Below are 23,201 nucleotides of genomic sequence, written 5' to 3' on the forward strand. Positions count from 1 at the left end.
GTAACTGAAAGAGGAATGCAAAATCTCGCTGAGCAGACATATATTGGGCAATTGCTCGCTTACAATCTTAATAATCTATATCTCTGTATGCTGACATGTTGTACTCAGGGATCTGGTGTCAAGCGCTTGGCAACATGGGGAGTGCTATATAAGAGTGGCGCAGCATGTCAGACTGGATGCATGCAAGGTTAAGTTATAGTTTGAACAGAGCTAGCTAGTAAAAATATACCACTGGAAAGGATAACACATGTAAGTCACTGCACCACATAACATAGAACATTGTAATACATTTGGGGTGGGCGAAGGGGCTCTATGTGCTGGTAACCACTATGGGCTAAACAAGCATGGCACAGTCATGATGGGATCTAGTAATGGTAGGATACCGTGATAACATGGCATGCCGCTGGTGACCCCAGCAAGTACCGGTTTAGCCGATTCCCAGGCATGGGAAGCCTTCATTTGCAGCAGAGCAATGTTCAGAGGTGGCGGTATGTTGGGAGAGAAATAAGTCTACCTTACAGCCCCAGGCCGGTATGAAGGCCGACATCTTCGAGCAACAGACCCGGTACCTCTGAAGGGCCAAGTCCCTCCCAGACCGGGAGTAGCGGAGGGGTCCCGGTGTTTTGCCACAGATCGCGGTGGTAGACCCTCCGTCGATGTGGGCGATGTCTCGGGGTCAAGCCCTTGGCAGGCCATTATCAGCTAGGCCTGAGGGAGACTTCCGCATTCTCCAGCTCTCACCCCTCGGAACTTCCACACGCAATTGAGGCAGCATCAGGCTCTCCAGTTCTGCCCAAAAGCATTGGAAATGCTCGTTGAGCCGATGTAAGAATTGCTCCACAGAGCTATGAGGGGCCATCGCAGGCCGCACATGCGTTCCCTCACGAGAGCTGGGCGCCACCCACATCCTGGGTCAGTCCACTTTGCATGAGGTTTATGCAGATTAGAGCTATCAATGTGTGGCTTTTTTTATGTGTTTTTTTTTTTATATAGTCTAACACAGTAAAGGAATGCATGTATCCTCATTATTATTTTAATCTATATATTGTAGAATGTGAGTGAGAATGGAAGAAAGAATGGTCATTAAAAAATCTTGGTATGGAGATTTGTTTTAAAAAAATTGGTATTTATATTGCCTTAATTAATATATATTTCTACATCTAACAAATTAACCCATCATTTGCAATACAGTATTCTGATGTTAGTTTACTTCCTCTATTGTTGTTTACATATTGTGAAGAGATTAATAACTTTTACTAGACCATTTGAGATTAAAGACTACATCATCTACATAACTGTGGAAGGACACCATGTTCACAATTGTGGCATAATCTTCCAGTATTCTTCCATTTAGCTGTAAGGAGGTTAGAATAGCTTGGTGCAAACCTGGTGCCCATCACCATGCCATGTTTATGTAGATGAAGGACATTTATAGGAAATTGTGTAGGAAAGGGATTTTGATTTCATCAATAACAAAATCTAATTATGTCTGAAGTTCAATATTTTCTTGTTCCAATATATTTTTAACTGATAGTCAATATTGTGGGATGGTAGTGTACAATGACTGCACATCACATTTTTTTTCTTAAATAGGATTTAAACCTACATAAAGATTGTTGCAGCAGAATACCTACATATTCTGAAAGATTTGATAATAATGATTTCTCAAACAGCAGGTCAATGTGGAAACATTGTTTTATTCTTATGGATCTTGGGTGACTGGTGCAATTTGATTTAGCACCCTGATATAATTGATTGTGTTGAGGAGAATGGATGTGTCAGAGACCAAGGAAGAAGTTATTGATATCTACACTAAGTTTAGTTATGCCCTAAAATTACCATGCAACCAATAAGGATTCGTGACAGTTTCCTTGTGATTCACTCACGAGGTCAGTTTTTTGTATAGAAAAAAATATGTTTACAAAAACAAAAGCAGTTAATGAGTGGGCCTTATGGACAGACTCCAGGGTGGGCTGTGGGGGCCCAGACCTTGAACTATGTAAGAGGCCCCACAATTTCTGATGGCAGCCCTGCTCTACTTCAGATTGCTCTAGTATTTGTTTTCTTATTCTTTAAATTTCTAGTGCAGTCCTGGTTGGAGATAAAGAGCAATTAGTAAGCTGGTTTCAGAAAACAGGAAAAAATGATGGGAAAAAAAGAGAAATATAGTTGAGTGTAGTTTATTGAAAGGAAATACAATGGTCACCTCATTCAGGTAATTTTTATTTCCTATTCATGGAATGAAAATCAGCAGAAGGGGTGTGTGCCTTTTAATCTTTCTATCAGAAGCATCACTTTGGCAGAATGTCCAATTCTGTTAGAAACTTAGTATATACTACTTGAGCTACATACCAACTGCAAGCATCTATACAAAAGAATTGAAAATATTGAATGACCACTGCAACAAAATACATACATTTTTCTTTATTAGGATGTTGCTTGCAAAATCAAATTTAACAAAATGTTTTTAAAGATGTTCTCAAATGAGTTTCAAAGTAGTTTTCATATCAAAGCATTTTAGACATTCTGGGGGAAAAAAAGAGAGAAAGAACATTTACCATTAATATTTAACATCTACTTCATTATTTTTACTTTCTACACATGGCATGTGTATTAATTTAAAAAATAAAAATGTACAAATAGTAGTATTTGGCTGCATATTGCACCATATAATATATCTTTAAATTATATGGTAGAAAGGAATGAGAAGAAGTTCATACTGCGTGTACTCAGGATATGAAATGTTTCTGTTCTGGGAAAATAACTTACAGCATTGATCCAGGAGATGTAGGCAGAAACTCTGGTGAACACTGTTGGTTTGAGGTAAGCATTACATCCAAGAGAGGACACAAAGCTAGCAATACCATGGACTTGGTAAACTCCGCTGACCGCACAATTCAAAGGTCCGCCAGAATCTCCCTAAGTTTGAAATAAATGAAAAAAAATACACACAATGTAAATTGATTTTAAACATCAACACTAACTAATAGGAAGATGCCTGGCTTCATAGAGTAGCATTCCCCACAATACTTTGCCAGGTTCTGTGGTGGGTTTATGTTTTATTTTTGTTTTTATTGGCTTTATCAAGTGTCAATATGATTGTAAAGCAGGGAGCTTATTGAAAGAAAACTTTGTAGCTTGCTGACTATACTAAGAACGAAGTGTTATTCAGCAAACATAACCATTTCTAATGTGTGGCTAAGCATCAATAGATATTATTTAATTGGAAGGGTTATTAAAAGGTTGTTAATATTTAACTTTAAAATATCTTACATTGCATCCAGCAGTTACTCCATCACCACCGGCGCAAACCATGGTGGTCTTGACGGTGCTGCCCCAGTAGGAACTGGTGGAGCAGGTTGAGTGGGCGACCACAGGCAGAGGGGCCTGCTGGAGGATTGAGGGAAGGGATCCACCAGCTATGGGGAAATGAAACCATTAAACAATAGCTACAGGATCATTTTGAGAAATAAAACAATTACATTTTAGCCATATAACATTATTTGGTTAAATCTGAAAAGTACCAGAAGTTGCCTTTGGATGCATATTATATTGATTACAATGCAAATTAAATGTGTTTGCACTGGAAGTGAAGACTCAAGATATATGATTTCTGTTCTGCTAACTACTAAGTCACAGCATTGATCCAGGAGATAGAGGACGGAAACCCTGGTGAACAATGATGGCTTGAGATGGGCATTGCATCCAAGAGAAAGAACATTTAAACAGAGAATGTGACGGCAGATAAGAACCATTTGGCCCATCCAATCTGCCCAATTTTCTAAATACATTCAAGTCTAGGATAGTCTTATGCCTATCCTAGACTTATCTTAAGTCTAGGATAGCCTTATGCCTTTCCTAGGCATGCTTATACACTATATTAACCTCTACCACTTTAGCTGGAAGATTATTCCATGTGTCCACTACCCTATTGTAAAAAGATACTTCCTGAAGCTATTTTTAAACCTTTGCCACTCTAATTTAAGACTATGTACTCTTGTTGTGGTAGTGGTTAAAGTCTACTAGAACTGCATGTGGCTGCAATTGTTGGATTCTTCGTGGTACAGAGGAGACTTTGCAAATCACATTAATTCAAACATGGGGGGCTTAGCGTACCTTTTATTAGGTATCATCCCCAAACAATACTCCAAGCAGACATCCTAGATTTATGTTATGATTATTATGTATTAATGTAGAACCTCTTCAGCTTTTTAGGTATATATACACATAATATGTTCCAAAATGAGTGTTTACGAAGTGTTGGCCATGTCTGCGACAATAAAAAAGAAATTACTGAACCTCTATTTCACAGATGACACTTACTTGTGGTTCTGCCCCATCCAGTAACGGTGCAAGGGTGGTTGTTGGAGAGGACAGAGCCATCACTGGGCAGTGTTGCCAGCTTTACATAGTTGTTCAGGGTGGCACTTGCGGCCAGATGAAGGATTGCAATATCGTATCTATGTAAAATGGAATAGAATCAGAATATATAACAAGTGTTACTATATTTTCTTGAATTAACTATATTATTTTGGTTAATTATTATTATTTAATTACATAATAGTATAATTAATATTAAATCCTTTATTAATATTAATAATATAATATAATATTAATATTAAGTCCTTTAAGAGATCCCTCTTTACATGCATCAAAACAGAATGCACCTGTCATGGTTGATTATATATTTCCTACCTGTTCTATGTTAAATTTTGTATATATTGTGTATTAATATTGTTTTTGTATTGTATTGTACCCTATTGTATCAATGCAATGTTTTGTGGACCCAGGACATACTTGAAAACAAGAGAAATCTCAATGTATCCTTCCTGGTAAAATATTTTATAAATAAATAAATATCAATAAATAAATATTAGTAATAAGCAGATAAAAAAAAATGAGCTTTTAAGACTGACAAATATTGCACGATGTTTAGACTCAAATATGATACATAGGCATTTGGATCTTGCCATTCATTGCCAATGACTTTAAAAAATAATTGAAAGATAACACCTTTGAAGATGTTATGCTAATCTTTTGAAACTCAAATTAGCAAATTACTACCAACATCTTTACGTATGTGCTGTGAGTAAAATATATAGAAATCTGGTCTATTCATTAACCGATCATGCACAAGACACTATGTAGACAATGCATTAAAAAATATATAATTATTCAAAAAATAATAAGAAGAATAATTAAAATACTCACCTTTCAAAATCCTGAAACTGTAGTGAGCTAGAAATGTGACCATTTGTATTTGAAAAACTGTGCAACTCAGCATACATTGTGCCATTTGTATTTAAAGTTCTTATAATTTGGAGTTTAGTAAATACCATTGACTGTACCAGCCGACTACAAAAGATTAGCTGCTACCTGTTTAAAGGGACACAATTCCTCACATTGAGGTGGTCTGGGTGCAGTGTCCCTTTTCCCTAACCCTGCAATGTAAAAAAAATGCAGTTTTAGAGAAACTGCAATATTTATATTGCCGGATTAAGACTGCCCCTAGTAGCACTCTCCCAGACAACCACTAGAGACGTTTCCTGCAGTTTCCTTGAGTTTGACTCCACGAAACGATGCTGGACGTCTTCATGCTTTGCATGAGGACATTCAGCATGATGAAAAAACCCCACTGGAAAGCCTTGACTCGTTTTTTTTCTATGGGGTTTTTCAATATGCTGCATGTCCTCATGCAAAGCCTTATGGCACTCACACACTAGGTTCCCCGCATCGGATGATGTCGGAGGAGGAGAAACCCCACCCAGCGCAGGGGCCTCAGCACTGGAATTAGGTCAGTACTTAAAAGGTTATTTAACCCTTTACATGGTCAGGGCAAGGCAAAGGGGCACTATAGTGTTACGAATACAGCTTATAGGATATCTAATCAAAGAGCCATCTATATAACTGATTTATATCTTACCCAGCTGCCACATTGTTGGAGTTCCAGCCAGTATGTTTTACAATTTTGGATACAGAAATGACCTGCTCAGTTCCTTCATTTGTACTCAGGTTGTGATCTCCCAGAGACACACGGAAGGGAACAGTTCTGTAAAACAAGAAGAAGTTAGGAAATTAGTCTTTAAATATGAAGGCAATGGAGTTTTACCACTAATTGGTGGCTATTATGTGACATATCATAGGTCACAACTGACATACATCTCGTTCTCCAGACTGAAAGGCAGAGGGGTGTGTTTAGGTCTGAATGAACAAAGTGAATGGCAGAGAATTGAGCAGTGAGACTGCAGGGGCATGAACTACACACCAAAACTACTTAATTAAGCTAAAATTGGTTTGGTGCGTAGAGTGTTCCTTTAATTATTTAATAATAGAGTCTAATTGTTTTAAAAATATATTTCTTTGCACTGTGTGTAAATGCTGTACATCGTTAATGTTTGCATGTGTAAATGCATGTCAGGGTTCATAGAATGAGCTCTGTTTCTTTAATTAACAAATTCACTTTTGTGTCTTTTGTGTCTAAGTGGAAAGCATTACTGCACGGACAGTAATAATCAATATTTAAATCTGGTTGTTCAGTTCACTGTCGTACTGCTGTGATTATTGTACCGCTCAACCTTTTTTCTTTCCAGATTACTGACTCCCACAATCAAATAGGGAGGTGTCCGGCAGTATTATCTTATATTGACCTCAGATTTTGTCTTATACCTATTTTGTATTCTGATTTGATTGCTGGCGTTTTAAATATCATACTGTTCTTTAGGGCTCAGACTTTTGGCTAATGGATTCACCTTTCTAAACTATGGATTGGCTAAGGTGAACGCTTGTTTCTTTGTTCTAATTTAAATACCAAGGATTTCTTTCTAGCATACTCCAGACATATTGTTTTCTCTGATAGATAAATGCTGCATTTAATTTGTTAAACTATGCAAGTTAATATGTGTTTTCATTTTTATTCTTTTTAAGAAAAGAAGATAATCCTCTCTCGCCCGTCCGTTGGCAGCCATACCCATGCAGTGGTGGAAGCGTGATGATGTACAGATTTTGCGCTCCAGAGATTATCCTTATGTCATGCTGATATGTCCATTCAGCTTATAGTTTAATCTTTATATATATAAAAACTAGTTCAGGGGATAATTCATCACTGTGCATTATATTCTGATGTCTGTCACTGTATTATGGTCATTTTCATATGTCAGTACTTATTCTTAACTATGCTTCAGTATAAATAAATAATTACAAAAAAGAAAAGATGATACATTTTTACTTGTCTTTATGGTTTTTTGTGGAACCATAAAGACAAGTGGACAGAAATGCTTTAGACTTTATAAAAAGGGTGCAGGTCCGGTGCAATGATTACTGGCTACATAGGTGTAGATACATTTTGCAGACCCCGCTTAACTCCCCTTTTAAAATTCCTATCCCCTATTGTGTTTCTTATGAAGCCCACTTTAGTATATCTTATCCTCCATTTTGCCTTTGTGTGTCTTACCCCCCTTTGTGTTTCTCTTACTTTCCCCCAGTCTCTTTGTGTATTTCTTATTTCCCTAAACTGCTTCATTTATCTCTACCCCCCAGTGCTTTGTCATCCTCTTTGTCCATCCAATCCACAGCACCTTGTCTCCTAGTCCCACCAGCACTTTATATATTTTCTCCCCCAGCACCTTGTTTTTATGTCTGCCCTTCCAGTACCTTGTGTCTTTGTCTGCCCTTCTAGTACCTTGTCTCTTTGTCCGTCTATTCCCCCCAGCTCTGTGTCCATTCCTCCACCTCCGTCAATTACAGAAGAGTCTTCACCCTGGTCCACTCAACCATGCTACAAGAAGTGACTGGCAGCAGGAAGAGTGCTGTACTGTGCGCTCTCTCATCCTGCCGATCACCTGGACATTGAGCCCAGTGGGCAGTTGCACCATAAGGCTGCCACCTGTGTCGCATTATGGTTGCGCCAGCCCTTAAAGCGAGGAACTCCCGAAAGCTTGTCACTACAAATTTCTGTTAATCCAAAAAAGCATAGTACAAGAAACTGAAACACTTCATTATTTGTGTACTGGACTGCTATGGCAAATCAAATATCATGAGACACCCAATAATCTTAACTTAAAAGGTTATTAACTAGGATTTATTTTCTAATGCTGATACCTGTCTACACAGTGAGCAGCGGTCAGGACACGGTTAGCACGGATCAGAGAACCTCCACAGGTGTGATACCAGCTGCTTCCAGACTGATACTGAAGGGAAATCTGTATGAGGGAAACCAAATACATCATAAAAAAGTGTTTTACATTACTAAAGTATTTACTATACTATGTATGTTAAAGGGACTCTCCCACAACTTTGGCAACTCAAGCTTATTTGGCAACAGTCAAACCTCAAACTTGTAGAGTTTATTTGGTGTATGCCAACTGATAGGTTAACAACTGAAGGTAAGAAGGCACCTGGACACTACTTCCCTCTAAAAGCAACTTTAATATGCGTAAATTGGGATGGGAGTTTTTGTGAAACGTTTTGAAGTCAATGTAGAAATTGCACTTCACTTTATAATAAAAGCACGGCTTTTATTTATTTTGTTATTTAACTATTCTTGCACTATTCACTGGAACACGTGTAACACTTGAAGATTTTGAATGATGGCCAGTCCACTCAGTGAAATAAATAAAAATAGTACAAGATGCCGTGACTGTAATTCCTTGACCAAACCAGTAATCATTATACGACCTGGATTATGGATCCACTAATTTCAGAAAAAAACAGGTGGAATTAATGTGTTCCACAATGGAACACACACAGGAAGTTTGACACAAGTAGCGAGAATAATCCGCAGATTATAAACTTAAAATAAGAAGAACCTCTCCCAGACTAAAGATATCCCTGATTTTCTTTTTAATTTTTATATTATCTGATGTTCGTATTTTATTGTCGTTCTCCTGTGGCATTCCTATCTTGGAATTTTCTGTGGACTCTTGATAAATCACTAAAAGTGTTGATGTACCTATTTAACTCTTTTCATCTTGAAGTGCATTCAAGTATTAAAGTGTTGTTGGTTTTTTTTTATACAGTATCACACTATTTGCTGTATTCTTATTTCCATATATTCCTAGACTTATTGGTCTATGAAGAAATACAGTTCAGCATATATACCCCGGAAGGGGAGAGAAGCCTTAATACCTTTTCTGTTTGTGAGTGCATATTTTACCCACTTCTCACCTTCATTTTATGTTATGATATTTCCCTATGTATAGTCTATTTTATTATTTATTGTGATCCTTTACTAAAAGGAATACTTTGGAAAAAATATTGTTGTATTCTACAGCCATAATCCAGGTCATATATTGTTTATTGGTTTGGTGAAGGAATTACAATCAAGATCTCTTCTACCATTTTTATTTATTTCACTTGATTGTAGTTGTTGTTGCTAGGTTGCACAACAGAGGATTCTTTTTGTGTTTTTATTTATATACACTATTTTGTTTTACATATTTTTTACAGTTTTTCTTTCCAGTGAGCTGGTGATGATTAGGAATAAAACCTATAATTCCCATCAATTAAAGTTGCATTTTTTACATTTCAACTGTGAATTAATACATTGATTTCTGGAATCCCTCCTTTCTGGGGATATCTCAGTCTGAATTGGCACCTTGGAGCACATAGAAACATAGAATGTGACGGCAGATAAGAACCATTTGGCCCATCTAGTCTGCCCAATTTTCTAAATACTTTCATTAGTTCCTGGCCTTATCTTATAGTTAGGATAGCCTTATGCCTATCCAATGCATGCTTAAACTCCTTTACTGTGTTAACCTCTACCACTTCAGCTGGAAGGCTATTCCATACATCCACTACCATCTCAATAAAGTAATACTTCCTTATATTATTTTTAAACCTTTGCCCCTCTAATTTAAGACTATGTCCTCTGGTTGTGGTAGTTTCTCTTCTTTTAAATATAGTCTCCCCCTTTACTGTGTTGATTCCCTTTATGTATTTAAATGTTTCTATCATACCCCCTCTGTCTCGTCTTTCCTCCAAGCTATACATGTTAAGATCAATACTACAGTATAGAGCCTGAAACAGCTTTGCACTTGTGAGTTTTATTTTTTTCCTTCTTTATAATATATGTTCCATACAGAGTATCTTTGTGTTTTATTCTAGATTCCTGTAGACAAGATATTATGTAAGGAGGTTTCAATCTATAGATATACATGAGTGTTTTGCTGTGTGCTCACTATTGGATGTATGACTTTGTACTATCATATATATAATAACTTACCTGCCATGGCCAGGCATTTTGTTGAGCATTTGATCCTCCTACCACACGAGTATTTCCCTCCAAATACTTGACATCATCAAAGCATTGTCCTTTGGAAGGAAAAAAAGTAAGCTAGAATATTTATGTTTATAATATGACAAATGTCTTTATTTGCCCATTGTTAGATATACCCTTCAGAATTTTCCTGGGTTATCAATCAATTATATGGGGTTTTTATTTTGTCTTGTTATGTTTTTTTCTTTTTTTTGTAGTTCATATTTAAGTTCTGGGTTGAAATCGAATTCATAAAATTCAGCTTTCTTATACACAGGTTATTCTCTAATCTCTTTGGACAATTGAAAAATGAATTAAAAATTGTAAATTCCCAAATCAGCTACGTTTTTGTACATTTGCTAATTATAATTTCAGTTTGGCACAGTTCTGGGTTTTGTCTTGTGCATAGTCCTGCAAGAATTTGAAATAACTATTCATTCTTGTATTTATCATCATTCACAGTTGTAGTAAGCTTGTGCCAATATGGTACAGGTACCATACAGAGTATAAAACCATCACTTAACCCCTTAAGGACACATGACATGTGTGACATGTCATTATTCCCTTTTATTCCAGAAGTTTGGTCCTTAAGGGGTTAAACCCACTATCATGTAAACCCACTAAGTGGATTTAGAATGCTGGTGTAACCAGACTGATGAGTAGTGAGGTATCATAGAAATAACAAAATGTAGGTTCCCCAATGCAAGCAATTGCCGAGACAGCCACCCGCACGATTGCTATGTCTAACACTTGATGGAGAGGTGGATTTGTTATTACTAGTCATGCTCACACATGAGGTTCCTCATTATCATCCAGATGACTACCACACACTATAGAACTCTGTGATAACTGGGATAATCTGTTAGTTGGCTTTCACAGTGATCACTCCACCTGAGTGTCAAACTACTAATGAGTTAATTGTCAGGATTAGTGTTAGGGTTAGAGTTAGAGAAAGCTAGAGTTAGGGTTAGATGGGTTTAGCTAGGGTTAGAGTACACTAATGCTAAAATTAGATAGGGTTTTGGATTAGTTAAGGTTAGCTTCAGCTAGGGCTTGAGTTAGCATTAGGGTTAGCATTAGGGTTGCTAGGCTTAGTTAGGGCTAGATGTAATATTGGAAAAACCTAAAATGTCCCACATTATATAGCAAAATTAGTCTTCTTTTACAAGTGATATACCACGAGGGGTAAAGTGCTATTGTTGGCATCTGTTCTGACCCAAAGTTATCTGTAATTTGTATAAGTAGGGGCATACAACTAAATGCAGCATGTAACATGCTATCAGGGTGCAATAAAGTTGGACAACCACTCCCCTAGTGGTCCTAAACAATAATATTTGGCAACTGCACACCAAATACTTATAAAACAATACATTTTATGATCATATTAAGAAGTCGATTGAGATATATATATATATATATATATATATATATATACACACACACACACACACACACGTCTATATGAAGGTATTAATACACATATATGCTGAATATTTAACATGGTACACAAGCCAAAAAATACAAAATGTGCAACAAGATCATACAAAAAAGAGTAAATGAGTAAAGAGTAAATTCCTGCTGAGGGTGTTTATATTGTAAATTATACTGTATAAATGCCCTCAGCAGGAATACTCATTGCCCTTGAGAAAGGCCAAAAGGCTGAAATGCTGAGTGTTAGTTGTGCCATGCCCTGAGTCCTCACTACCAGGAGAGGTAGAACACTGTATGCCTTTTTTGTTTGGCAAAGGACATTTATACTATTTGGTCATGTGTATTTTTCTTGCATTTACTCTTTTTGCACATTTTGTATTTTTTGGCTTGTGTACTGTTTTACAGGGATACTATAGTCACCAGACAAACTACAGCTTATTGTAGAAAATGCACTGTTTACATTACAGTGTGGGTATAACTCCATTGGCTATTCCTCAAATGGCTACTGTGGCGAAACCAACCTCGCCTGCTCCGTTTGGACTATGGCCCTGCAGGTTAAATCATGTATTTTCCCTGAAGAAAGGCTTATTCGTGCCTTTCTGCCGGGGTGTTCGGTAGATTCCAACTACCGAACGGGGGACCACCGGGGAGCTGGAGTGTGCCGCCAATTGACCGACCAGAAGCTGCGGTTAACCGCAGCTTAATTGATGAACGCTGGGTGGCCTTTGTTCGTTTGCCAAACACGTGGCAGCGGCCATTTTAAGTCCCAAAAGGCCAGCGGTGTTCAGCACTAACACTGTGGAACTGAAAACGGACACTTACTTGCGCAAACACAGCTGAGCCGTCCGCCCCCTGGTTCCTATTCGTGCCCTTGGTGTCAAACACCGGTTCAGTCGGTACTTTGGGATATGTGATGGTGTTAACCCAGATAGCTAAGCCATGGAGCCCATTCGTGTAATGAAAGACTATGTGAAAGACTTTGGCTCCATGGCATTTAAACTGTATGTATGTGATCTGAGCGCCATTCGGTAGTAATGTGCGCTCAGATCTAAGCTATCTGGGGATATGTAGAATGTATATGTGTTATGTCCTAAATGTATCAGTAGGTAATTTTATGTCTTTTACTGTCTTTTGTCTGCCATGTGTGTAATGGAGTTTGCCTCTGTCCTAGGAGATAATTGGATTTCTTCCCCAATTATCTCCAGGCCAGAGGGGAGGGATTGGGAGGCAACTCCTGTGTGATTGGTGTATTATGTAATTGTTGTAAATCCCTCCCTTGCATGGGAGAATCCTTTATAAGACAGCTGTGTGAATAAATCAGTGTTGTTCCTGTTTTAACCCTCGAGCTGAAGTGTCGTCTCATTCTTGGGGGAATTGCCAGGAGTGTAAGCGGATTGTATGCTTTTCCTGTTCAGCTATTCCAGTGTTCGTGTGTTTCCAGTTCGGGAGATTGGGGAATTCAAGTGTGTGCAGTTCGGGAGTTGGAAGATCCGTGTAGTTTGCAGTTCGGGAGGTTGGTGCTTGCAATAGCTGCTTGTCGAGCTGGAAGGGGAATATCGTCTAAACGGTTTTTATCCTCTGATGAGCGAAACAGTCCGTTACAGCTACTAAAGGTGCTTCCTAGGGCAGTGCTGCACACTGTGCAGTACTACCATTCAGTGTCTCCACCCTCTGCATGAAGACACTGAACATTCCTCATACAGATGGATCGCTATGAGGATTGGCCAGGGCTGTGTTTGGCTTGTGCTGGCTCTGGCCATGATCTGCCTCCTTGACAAGCTCAGCCACTCCAATGTGAAAGCATTATGATTGACTCACAGAATCACTTCTGTGATTGTCAGGCATGCAGACAGGTCAGAGGCAGAGCCAGCAGCAGAATTGAATACAAGTATGATTTTACTGTATTTAGGGAGGTCAGAGGGGGCTAGATGTTGGTTTACATGTTTGTGTTCCTGACCCTATAGTGTTCCTTTAAATATTCAACATATATTGTTATTTACACTTTCATTTAGATGTGTGTGTGTATATTAATTGACTTTTTAATGTGATGATTAATATTAATATATAAGTATTTGGTATGCAGTTGGCAATTATTTATGATTGGATTGTCTATAATTTTCCTTTGTAATATCCAAGATCTGACAGAAGTCTGTATGGAAGTCTTGTTGTACTCAGAATCAGTAGCAGAATACAGATCTAGCGTCTTTACAGTAGTGGATTACACATGGTCTGTGCCATTTCCCATAAAAATGAAAGATGTATGTTAAAAACACAGACATTACGTCCCGTTCATTCCCCAGAGCTCCACACCGGAGACATATGCAGCGATCACGACATAGAGATACTGGGACTATCACGGCCTGAACCCGGCTGAACTCACTACATAAAAATAACACCTAGAAAACCGGACCGTGGCATGTCTTGCTCAACAAATGGTGGGTTGTATGTTACTTTAACATGTGCAAATTGACTAGCTTACCATATTCTACTTTGAAAGGTTACAAGCTACCCAGCATGATACATCCTATATATTTGTATTTTTTTTTACTAGAGCTATACAAAACGTATGCATTGAATTTACCGTGTTATGCAGGGCCTTAACCGAGCCTCACATAACCTGGAATGACAACAAGCAGCTGGACATAATAGGAATATCACATGAGTCCCAAGTATAGTTATCAGTTATGTTGTTTATGTTAATCTACTGTTTTTTCCCATACTTCGTTCAATGTAAACCGCTGCCTCATACTGACAATACCGTCAGTTAGCGTAACCAGGTCAATCAATGCCAACTATTTATCACAAGACAGATGTTAATGTGCCCATAGATAGCCACAGTGCATACTTATGTGGTACTTAATGCATGTGACCCATGTTAACGTGAGCAGCCTGTTTTATATGATAATTCTGAGAACGAGACCCGTCTTCCATCACAGACCGGCTCCACAGGTTCAGAGCATGTGCTACTCTCTAACACAGCTCACTCCCCTGTAACGCATGAACTACTGTTATATACTTTATTATGTGCTTTCGAATTCACCTAAATTGCAAACGAAAGTCTTCCTGCCATGGGGGACAGCCTAAGCTTCACTAATTGAGCGTGACTATTTCATAAGATGACCCAATGGTCTCTGACCTCTAAAATCCCTACACTGATATGCTACTCACCACGCTGACCAGTATTCAAAGCTCATAGCAATGATATGACTGCTAACGACTTACTCCTGTTTAACCTCCTATACTACATTGTCTGTTGACTCTTAATATCCTTTCTTTCAGTTATGTTCTCACGTTGACTCACACAGGCGATCACAGAGGGGACCTTACTTACTTATAGATTATATAGTACCAATGCTGATGGTAATTAAACTTAAACATGTATGCAAGCAAGTTAAAGCTATAACTATTGGCCAATGCTTATGTCTGTCATATCTCACCCACAACGGGCGCAGCATAACTCCCAGAACACACAGCCTATATTAAGCCAGTTTGCAATACAGCATCAACCAGACAAGCCATGCTCCAAACATCTATATTTTATCACGATACATCTGACGCTACATCACTGCGCTACGCGTGCTTATATTATAACTTAGTGCTCCATAACTCAATGTTTAAGCTAATCGAAATATTACACTGTTGCAATCTTCTTATGTTTTTCTTTTTAACCAAAAATGTGCCTGACCATTGATAACCACGACCTGTAAAGCGAATGTTTAAAAATTATACTCTGATGTCGCTGTTGTGGCGCACCGGGGCTTACTGTTCTTTTTGTGCACACCAAAAATAAAGAATAAAAAAATAAAAAAATTAAAAATTAAATGCACCCATCATATTTGGCAGAAGCTGGTGGTGATACATTGATGAAATGAAAAGTTTTAAAATGATTTTAGTTAAATACATTAGGTGTCTAATTTCTATAAATATATACATTTGTGTGATTTTGGAAAACATGTCTGTTATTCAAATTATATTCTGGGTAGGCCACATTTTGCAAATATTTAGCTTTAAAACTGTAATTTACTTCTTGCAATATTTGTCTTGTAGCATCAAAATAAAAGTAAAATCTTGGACACATGCACCATTTTACCAATCAGAAATATAAAGTTAATCTATTTTTTTTTTATTTGTTTTAGGGGTACTAGCTATATACAAATTAATATAAACAACACAAACATTTTTTTAATGTGTTCTATTTTATTAATCTCTTGTTCATATGTCATATTGTGCTATGAACACATAATGTTTTAAAAGTAAAATTTTTAGTATGGCAAAAATAAAAATAAATATATGTATGTATGTATGTATATACATATATATATATATATATATGTTTGATGATGTGGTACAATCACATAATGCACAGAATTTGTTTTAATGGACCAACTATGAAGGAGTTAATTACCTGAAACCTTTGTTCACTATATTATCTAAATATTGAATTGATAGAAGTTATTGAATGTTGCTACTTTTTCATACAAGTCGTCTTCAGGATACCTACCCTCATGACTATGTGATATGTATACCCAAAATCTCACATTTCTATAATGACACCATTGTAGGTTACAAAATGAAACTTACCGCAGAGGACGAGTGCCGCTAGTATAAGAAGTCTCAACATTCTTACCCGTGTGATGTTACAAGTCAGTAAAAATGTAAGGATAAATGCCCTTTTTATATCGTACAGAGCAATGGGAATACACAAAGGTATTACAGGTGTTACTAAACTGTTTGTCAGCTTTCCTTATTTAGGCAAAACTATTCTTACACGCAAAACAAGGTCAAATGGACTTTATCGTACACATTTTAGTTCAATCAATATTGACTTCTGATGACATTTTCCAACTATTTTTGTCATCGCTGTTAGTGACATCTAGGAGAATTTTTTTTTATTTTTTTTTTTATTTTCTTGATACAGATAAAATATATCAATAATGTTTTTCCTATTTACCAACCTCTAATGCCTGATACTGATTATGTTTTTTGATGGACTGACACATTTTAGAGTATTTTTCACTTAACAAATATTGTTGATAGTGTTCATTGTTTTATGAACGCTATAAAAATGTTCATTATAGTATAACAATTCCCCCCATGAAAGGCACATGGAAGCCTTTTTTCCTTAACCCCTTAAGGACCAAACTTCTGGAATAAAAGGGAATCATGACGTGTCAGACATGTCATGTGTCCTTAAGGGGTTAAAGGAATAATCCAAGCCTAATAATAACTACAGCCTTCTGTAGTGGTTATAGTGTCAGGACTGTCTTGGTGGCCTCTTATGGCAAGTAGTCAAACGGTTTGCCCCTGGAAGATCTAGGAACTCTGAGTTAAGCTCAGTGGTACAGGACTTAGCATAGCACTGGTCAAATTTTTTATCCCCAGATGTTGCAACTGCCATGATGCTTTGCCAGTCTTTAGAATGCATCATGCACATTGTATTTCTTCAATATCTGGGGATCTACCTACTCCTGGCTTTGCTCATTAGTTGAAAAACATACTGAAATCATACAGCTTAAGCTCTCAGCCAGTGAGCCGAGCTGCTGAAGAGCTAATGGAAGCAATTGGTTTGACTACTTACCCTGGGATGGCTGTAGTGTTAATGGTACTTGGAATGTTTCTTTAATGATCTAGAGCACTCGTGGGAAACCCACAGCCCAACCAATCTGGGGCGCCTGTCGAGGGGGGTGCAAAAAAAAACAACTTTTCCAGGGAGACATGGATGGAAGGGGGAGGGAAATGTGGGGGGAGATATATGGAACTGATGGAGATGTGGGGGAGAGATGTAGGGGAGAGACATGGATGAAAGAGGTAGGGAGAAATTGATGGATGGGTAGAGAAATAAGGATGGAAGGAGAACAGAGACATGCATTGAAGGGAGAGGGAGATATGGATGGAATGGGGAGAGTGAAATTAAAGGGGAGGGAGACATGGAAGGGAGGGGAACAGAGACATGGATGAAAGGGGGAGAGACATGGAGGGAAGGGGGAGGGAAATATTGATAGGAGGGGAGAGAGTTATGGATGTGAAAGAGAGACATGGATGGGTTAGATACACGGAAGGAAGGGGAACATGGATTGATGGGGGAGAGAGACATGGGGAGAGACATGGATGGAAGGTAGGACAGAGACATGGAGGGGAGACATGGAGGGAAACAGACATGGATAGAAGGGAGGGGCGAGACATGGATGGAGGGGGAAGAAGAGACATGAATGGAAAGGGGGTAGAAGCGAGCGGAGTGGAGTGTGCAACTACACCTTACTCTGCCAGGAGATTGAAGAGGGATTGGCGAGCGAGCGGATGGGACACTCCAGACAGTGGCATTACTACTAAGATAGTAAGTAACTTGAGGTAAAGCTTTTGAATATATTATATGTATGTACCCAGGATTACATATTGTCTGGTTGAGAATGATACAAGTAAGTTTAGTTTGTGTTGGTCTAGGTCAAACTCTTTTTTTTTGCACCCACATAAACTCAAACCTTATTTATTTAGCCCATGTTAGCCTTTGAGTTTGACATGCTCGATCTAGAGTGACCAAGCAAGAAAGTTGTGATTCACATTGGGACATATAATCCATTCCACCTTCTACCTCTGTATCACAGACAGTGGGTGTAACAGCACCCCCAGGCATAAAAAGGGGCTAAAAGCCGTTTAGTAGATCTTCCCTTCCAGAGACACAGGCACAGCTACTGTAGACACCAATACATCGAACCGGAGAAGCATATAAATGATCTCAAACATACGAATGCTGTAAATAGCCGAATAGGAAAAACCATACGAATAGGTTTACACTCCTAGCAGTCAAACTGGAACAGCATACAATAAATCCCCCCAAGAACGAGACAAGGCTCAGTTTTGAGGGTCAAGCAGGAACAGACAGAGCTGTGGGTTTATTGTTCTTATATACACATTAGTACCACCCACAGGGTTTTGGAAAACAACCAATAAACACGTACAATACACTCAGACACTCCCACACAAAATCCTTCCCTCTGCCTGTGATACAATTACCTTACACAATGGGTAATGTAATTATCACAGGCAGAGAAATACAGTTTTTCCACATTATTCATAACTTTAAAAGTATGCATCACATTCACATAAAACTTACATTTTCAGAGTCAGCATACTCCAATACGAACATATGTAAAAATCATCCACATTGGTCCATTGGTTCAAAAGATAGATCGAAGTCCTTTGTGACCAACGGAAGCATGGCTTTTCTGCCCAAAACCAGTTCCACAGAGTCTTCTACCCTGGAGATAATTGAGAAGTAATCCAATTATGTCCAAGGACAGAGGCAAAACTCCATTAAGCACATGGCAGTAAAAAGACAGTAAAATACAATAAAATACACAAGGTTACATTTATTACATAAAATACAGACATGCAACATATCCCCAGATAGCTTAGGTCTGAGCGCACCTTATTACTGAATGGCGCTCAGACCACACACATACAGTTCAATTGCCATGGAGCCAAAGTCTATTATTACACGAATTGGCTCCATGGCATAGCTATCTGGGTTAAATTAGTTCATTCAGTAAATCCGAGAATCTACCGAACGCCAGAGCAGAAATACATGAATAGACCTTTCTGCATAGGAAAATAAAGTATTTAAATGCCGGTCCATAATCAAAAGGCAGCAGGCAGGCAACCAGGCTCCTCCAATGCACAGTGGTGAGATTGGTCTCGTCACAGTGGGCACTAGGATTTGACATAATATGCCAATTCTCTATGTAATAGAGCAGATTGTATGAAAAGCTGAGAAGAAAGAGCTATGTTACTCTGTTTGAGAAAACTTAATACTGGGGGGGGGGGGGGAGGAAAAACACATTAATAAGAAGTCACTGAAATACACTAAGATCCAATTTTCTGTTTAGCTGTAAATCACAGTTCCATTTATACTACTAATTTTCCTCCATGTTATATTTTATTGTTTTATTCTTTAATATTTCACTTTTCTCATATCAGTTGATCACACACTTAGTTCCCCTACGTGCACTACATAAGTCACTGTTTAACGCTTGGCGTTGTCATGACTACGGGACGCAACATTGTTTCTTCTGTCTCCACACGTCATCACGTCATCATGCACGCAACACTTCCGGGTTTCACGACACACCAATCATTCACTCGGTTCACCTGCAGTAGGTAAGTCACTTACTCTTAATTTACAGATGTTATTTAAACACATTGTATGCATTGTATTGCCCAGGGGCGGACTGAGAACCCTCAGGGCCCCCGGGCAAAATAAATCAAGGGCCCCCTTACAGGCCCCACCCATACTCCGCAGCAAGCGCCACCCATGTCCCGCCTCCAGCCACACCTTACACAATCTTTAGACACAAGGAACAAAAGTGCAATAATCCCTTCAAGGCCCCAGTAGAGACTACAATTGAGGGCTAATGGGCCATGGAGGGGGGTCTTTCTAGCAGAGGCTATCTCAGTGTCCTTTAGAGAGTGTGTTAGAAAGAATCCCCTCCAGGCCCTATTAGAGACTACAATGGAGTCTAATGGGGCCTGGAGGGGGGTCTCCAACACTCTGGTTCCTATTCACAATATAGCAACACAACATAGCTCGCTGATACCTAGGCCAAGTTGGCTCCTCTTACCTTAATTACTGTTGCTGGCAGTCTGTGGGCTTGCTGGAAGGCTGTGGGCTTACTGGCTGCGGCTGGCAGGCTGTGGGCTTGCTGGCTACTGCCGGCAGGCTGTGGGCTTGCTGGCTACTGCCGGCAGGCTGTGGGCTTGCTGGCTACTGCCGGCAGGCTGTGGGCTTGCTGGCTACTGCCGGCAGGCTGTGGGCTTGCTGGCTGCGGCTGGCAGGCTGTGGGCTTGCTGGCTGCGGCTGGCAGGCTGTGGGCTTGCTGGCTGCGGCTGGCAGGCTGTGGGCTTGCTGGCTGCGGTTGGCAGGCTGTGGGCTTGCTGGCTGCGGTTGGCAGGCTGTGGGCTTGCTGGCTGTAAGCCTAACTGGTGACCTGTGGGCTGGCTGGCTGGCTACTGGCCAGCCTGTGGGCTGGCTGGCTGGCTGGCCAGCCTGTGGGCTGGCTGGCTGGCTGGCTGGCCAGCCTGTGGGCTGGCTGGCTGGCTGGCCGGCCTGTGGGCTGGCTGGCTGGCTGGCTACTGGGGCACTTGTAGATTATTTAAAGAAATAATCCATGCACAATAACCACTACTGCTCTGTGTAGTCGTTATGGTGCCAGGAGGGCCGGGCCCCCCTCCCAGAGTAAGTAGTCAAACCGTTTAAGAACAGTTTGACAACTTACCTGGGGTCTGCTGGGATATGAGGCTGTAGTAGGGTATAGGAGCAGTGGTGCAATGTGTAAGGGGTGCAGTGTGTGTGAAAGGTTCAGTGTGTGTGAGTGGGTGTAGTGTGTGAATGTGTAGGGTGTGTGGGGCAATGTGTGTATGAGGGGGCTGTGTGTGTATGGGTGGGCAGTGTATGTGTGTGTGAGGCAATGTGTGTAAATGTGTATGGTGTGTGTGTGGGGGCGGTGTGTGTGTGTATGGGGGACAGTGTGTGAATGTGTATCGGGCTAGAGTTCACTCTCACCACTGCGACCACCAGGAATCCCTGGTTGTCACAGTGTTGAGAGTGAACTCTAGCCCGTAGCTCCAGGGCTAGAGTTTACTCTCGCAAGAGCCGTAACGTTGCCGTGGTAACCGCGGCAACGATCTGTGCTCGCGCAAGAAGGACCCAGAGGAGCTGCAGGCTGAGCTCCCGGGTCCTCTCTTCCTCCCTCCCCTGTGGACAGGGGAGGGGGCAATTGCCCTCCTCTTACTGCCCCCTCCCCTCTTCTTACCCCCTTCTTACTCCCCCCTCCCCCTCTTCTTACTCCCAACTCTTCTAACTCCTCCCTCTTCTTACCCCCTCCCCCCTCTTCTTACCTCCCCCCCTCTACTTACTCCCCCTCCCCCTCTTCTTACCCCCCTCTTCTTACCCCGCTCCCCACTCTTCTGACTCCCCCCTTCCTCTTTTTACTCACCCCTCCCCCTCTTCTTACTCCCCCCTCCTCCTCTTCTTACCCCCTTCTTACTCCCCCACTCTCTTTTAACCCCCCCACTCTCTTTTTAAACCCCCCTCCTACTCTCTTTTTAGCCCCCCCTCTCTCTTTTTAGCCCCCCCTCTCTCTTTTTAACCCCCCCTTCCCACTCTCTTTTTAACCCCCCCTTCCCACTCTCTTTTTAACCCCCCCTCCCACTCTCTTTTTAACCCCCCCTCCCACTCTCTTTTTAACCCCCCCTCCCACTCTCTTTTTAACCCCCCTCCCACTCTCTTTTTACCCACCCCCACTCTCTTTTTAACCCCCCTTCCCACTCTCTTTTTAACCCCCCACTCTCTTTTTAACCCCCCTCCCACTCTCTTTTTACCCACCCCCACTCTCTTTTTAACCCCCCTCCCACTCTCTTTTTAACCCCCCCACCTCTTCTTACTCCCCCTCCTCCTCTTCTTACCCCCTTCTTACTCCCCCACTCTCTTTTTAACCCCCCCTCCCACTCTCTTTTAAACCCCCTCCCACTCTCTTTTTAGCCCCCCCTCTCTTTTTAACCCCCCCACTCTCTTTTAACCCCCCCACTCTCTTTTTTAACCCCCTTCCCACTCTCTTTTTAACAACCCCCCCTTCCCACTCTCTTTTTAACCCCCCCTCCCACTCTCTTTTTAACCCCCCCTCCCACTCTCTTTTTACCCCCGCCCCCACTCTCTTTTTAACCCCCCTCCCACTCTCTTTTTAACCCCCCTCCCACTCTCTTTTTAACAACCCCCCCACACCCACTCTCTTTTTTAACACCACCCCCCCTCCCACTCTCTTTTTACCCACCCCCACTCTCTTTTTAACCCCCCTCCCACTCTCTTTTTAACCCCCCCTCTCTTTTTAACCCCCCCTCCCCCTCTTCTTACTCCCCCCTCCCCCTCTTCTTACCCCCTTCTTACTCCCCCACTCTCTTTTTAACCCCCCCTCCCACTCTCTTTTTAGCCCCCCCTCTCTTTTTAACCCCCCCTCTCTTTTTAACCCCCCTCCCACTCTCTTTTTAACCCCCCCTTCCCACTCTCTTTTTAACCCCCCCTCCCACTCTCTTTTTACCCACCCCCACTCTCTTTTTAACCCCCCCTCCCACTCTCTTTTTAACCCCCCCTCCCACTCTCTTTTTAAACCCCCCCCCCACTCTCTTTTTAGCCCCCCCTCTTATTTTAACCCCCCACTCTCTTTTTTAACCCCCCTCCCACTCTCTTTTTAACCCCCCCTTCCCACTCTCTTTTTAACCCCCCCTCCCACTCTCTTTTTACCCCCCCACTCTCTTTTTACCCCCGCCCCCACTCTTTTTAACCCCCCTCCCACTCTCTTTTTAATCCCCCCTCCCACTCTCTTTTTAACCCCCTCCCACTATCTTTTTACCCCCCCCACTCTCTTTTTAACCCCCCTCCCACTCTCTTTTTAACCCCCTCCCACTATCTTTTTACCCCCCCCACTCTCTTTTTAACCCCCCCTCCCACTCTCTTTTAACCCCCCCC

The 23,201-nt window shown here is 40.7% G+C and overlaps 1 protein-coding gene across 1 annotated transcript; it reads right to left on the reverse strand.

Annotated features, from left to right (window-relative positions):
* Positions 1-2,207: 2,207 nt before the first annotated feature.
* On the reverse strand, positions 2,208-16,341 carry LOC134569156 (chymotrypsin-like elastase family member 1). Its single transcript, XM_063428069.1, has 8 exons — positions 16,268-16,341; positions 10,223-10,311; positions 8,098-8,198; positions 5,924-6,049; positions 4,324-4,460; positions 3,274-3,419; positions 2,770-2,919; positions 2,208-2,526 (listed from the first exon to the last, which is right to left on the reverse strand). The coding sequence occupies exons 1-8, from the start codon at positions 16,305-16,307 to the stop codon at positions 2,518-2,520; spliced, it is 798 nt and encodes a 265-aa protein (XP_063284139.1). The 5' UTR covers positions 16,308-16,341; the 3' UTR covers positions 2,208-2,517.
* Positions 16,342-23,201: the final 6,860 nt, after the last annotated feature.

Source organism: Pelobates fuscus, chromosome 1 (assembly GCF_036172605.1).
Source record: "Pelobates fuscus isolate aPelFus1 chromosome 1, aPelFus1.pri, whole genome shotgun sequence".
NCBI classification, from domain to species: domain Eukaryota; kingdom Metazoa; phylum Chordata; class Amphibia; order Anura; family Pelobatidae; genus Pelobates; species Pelobates fuscus.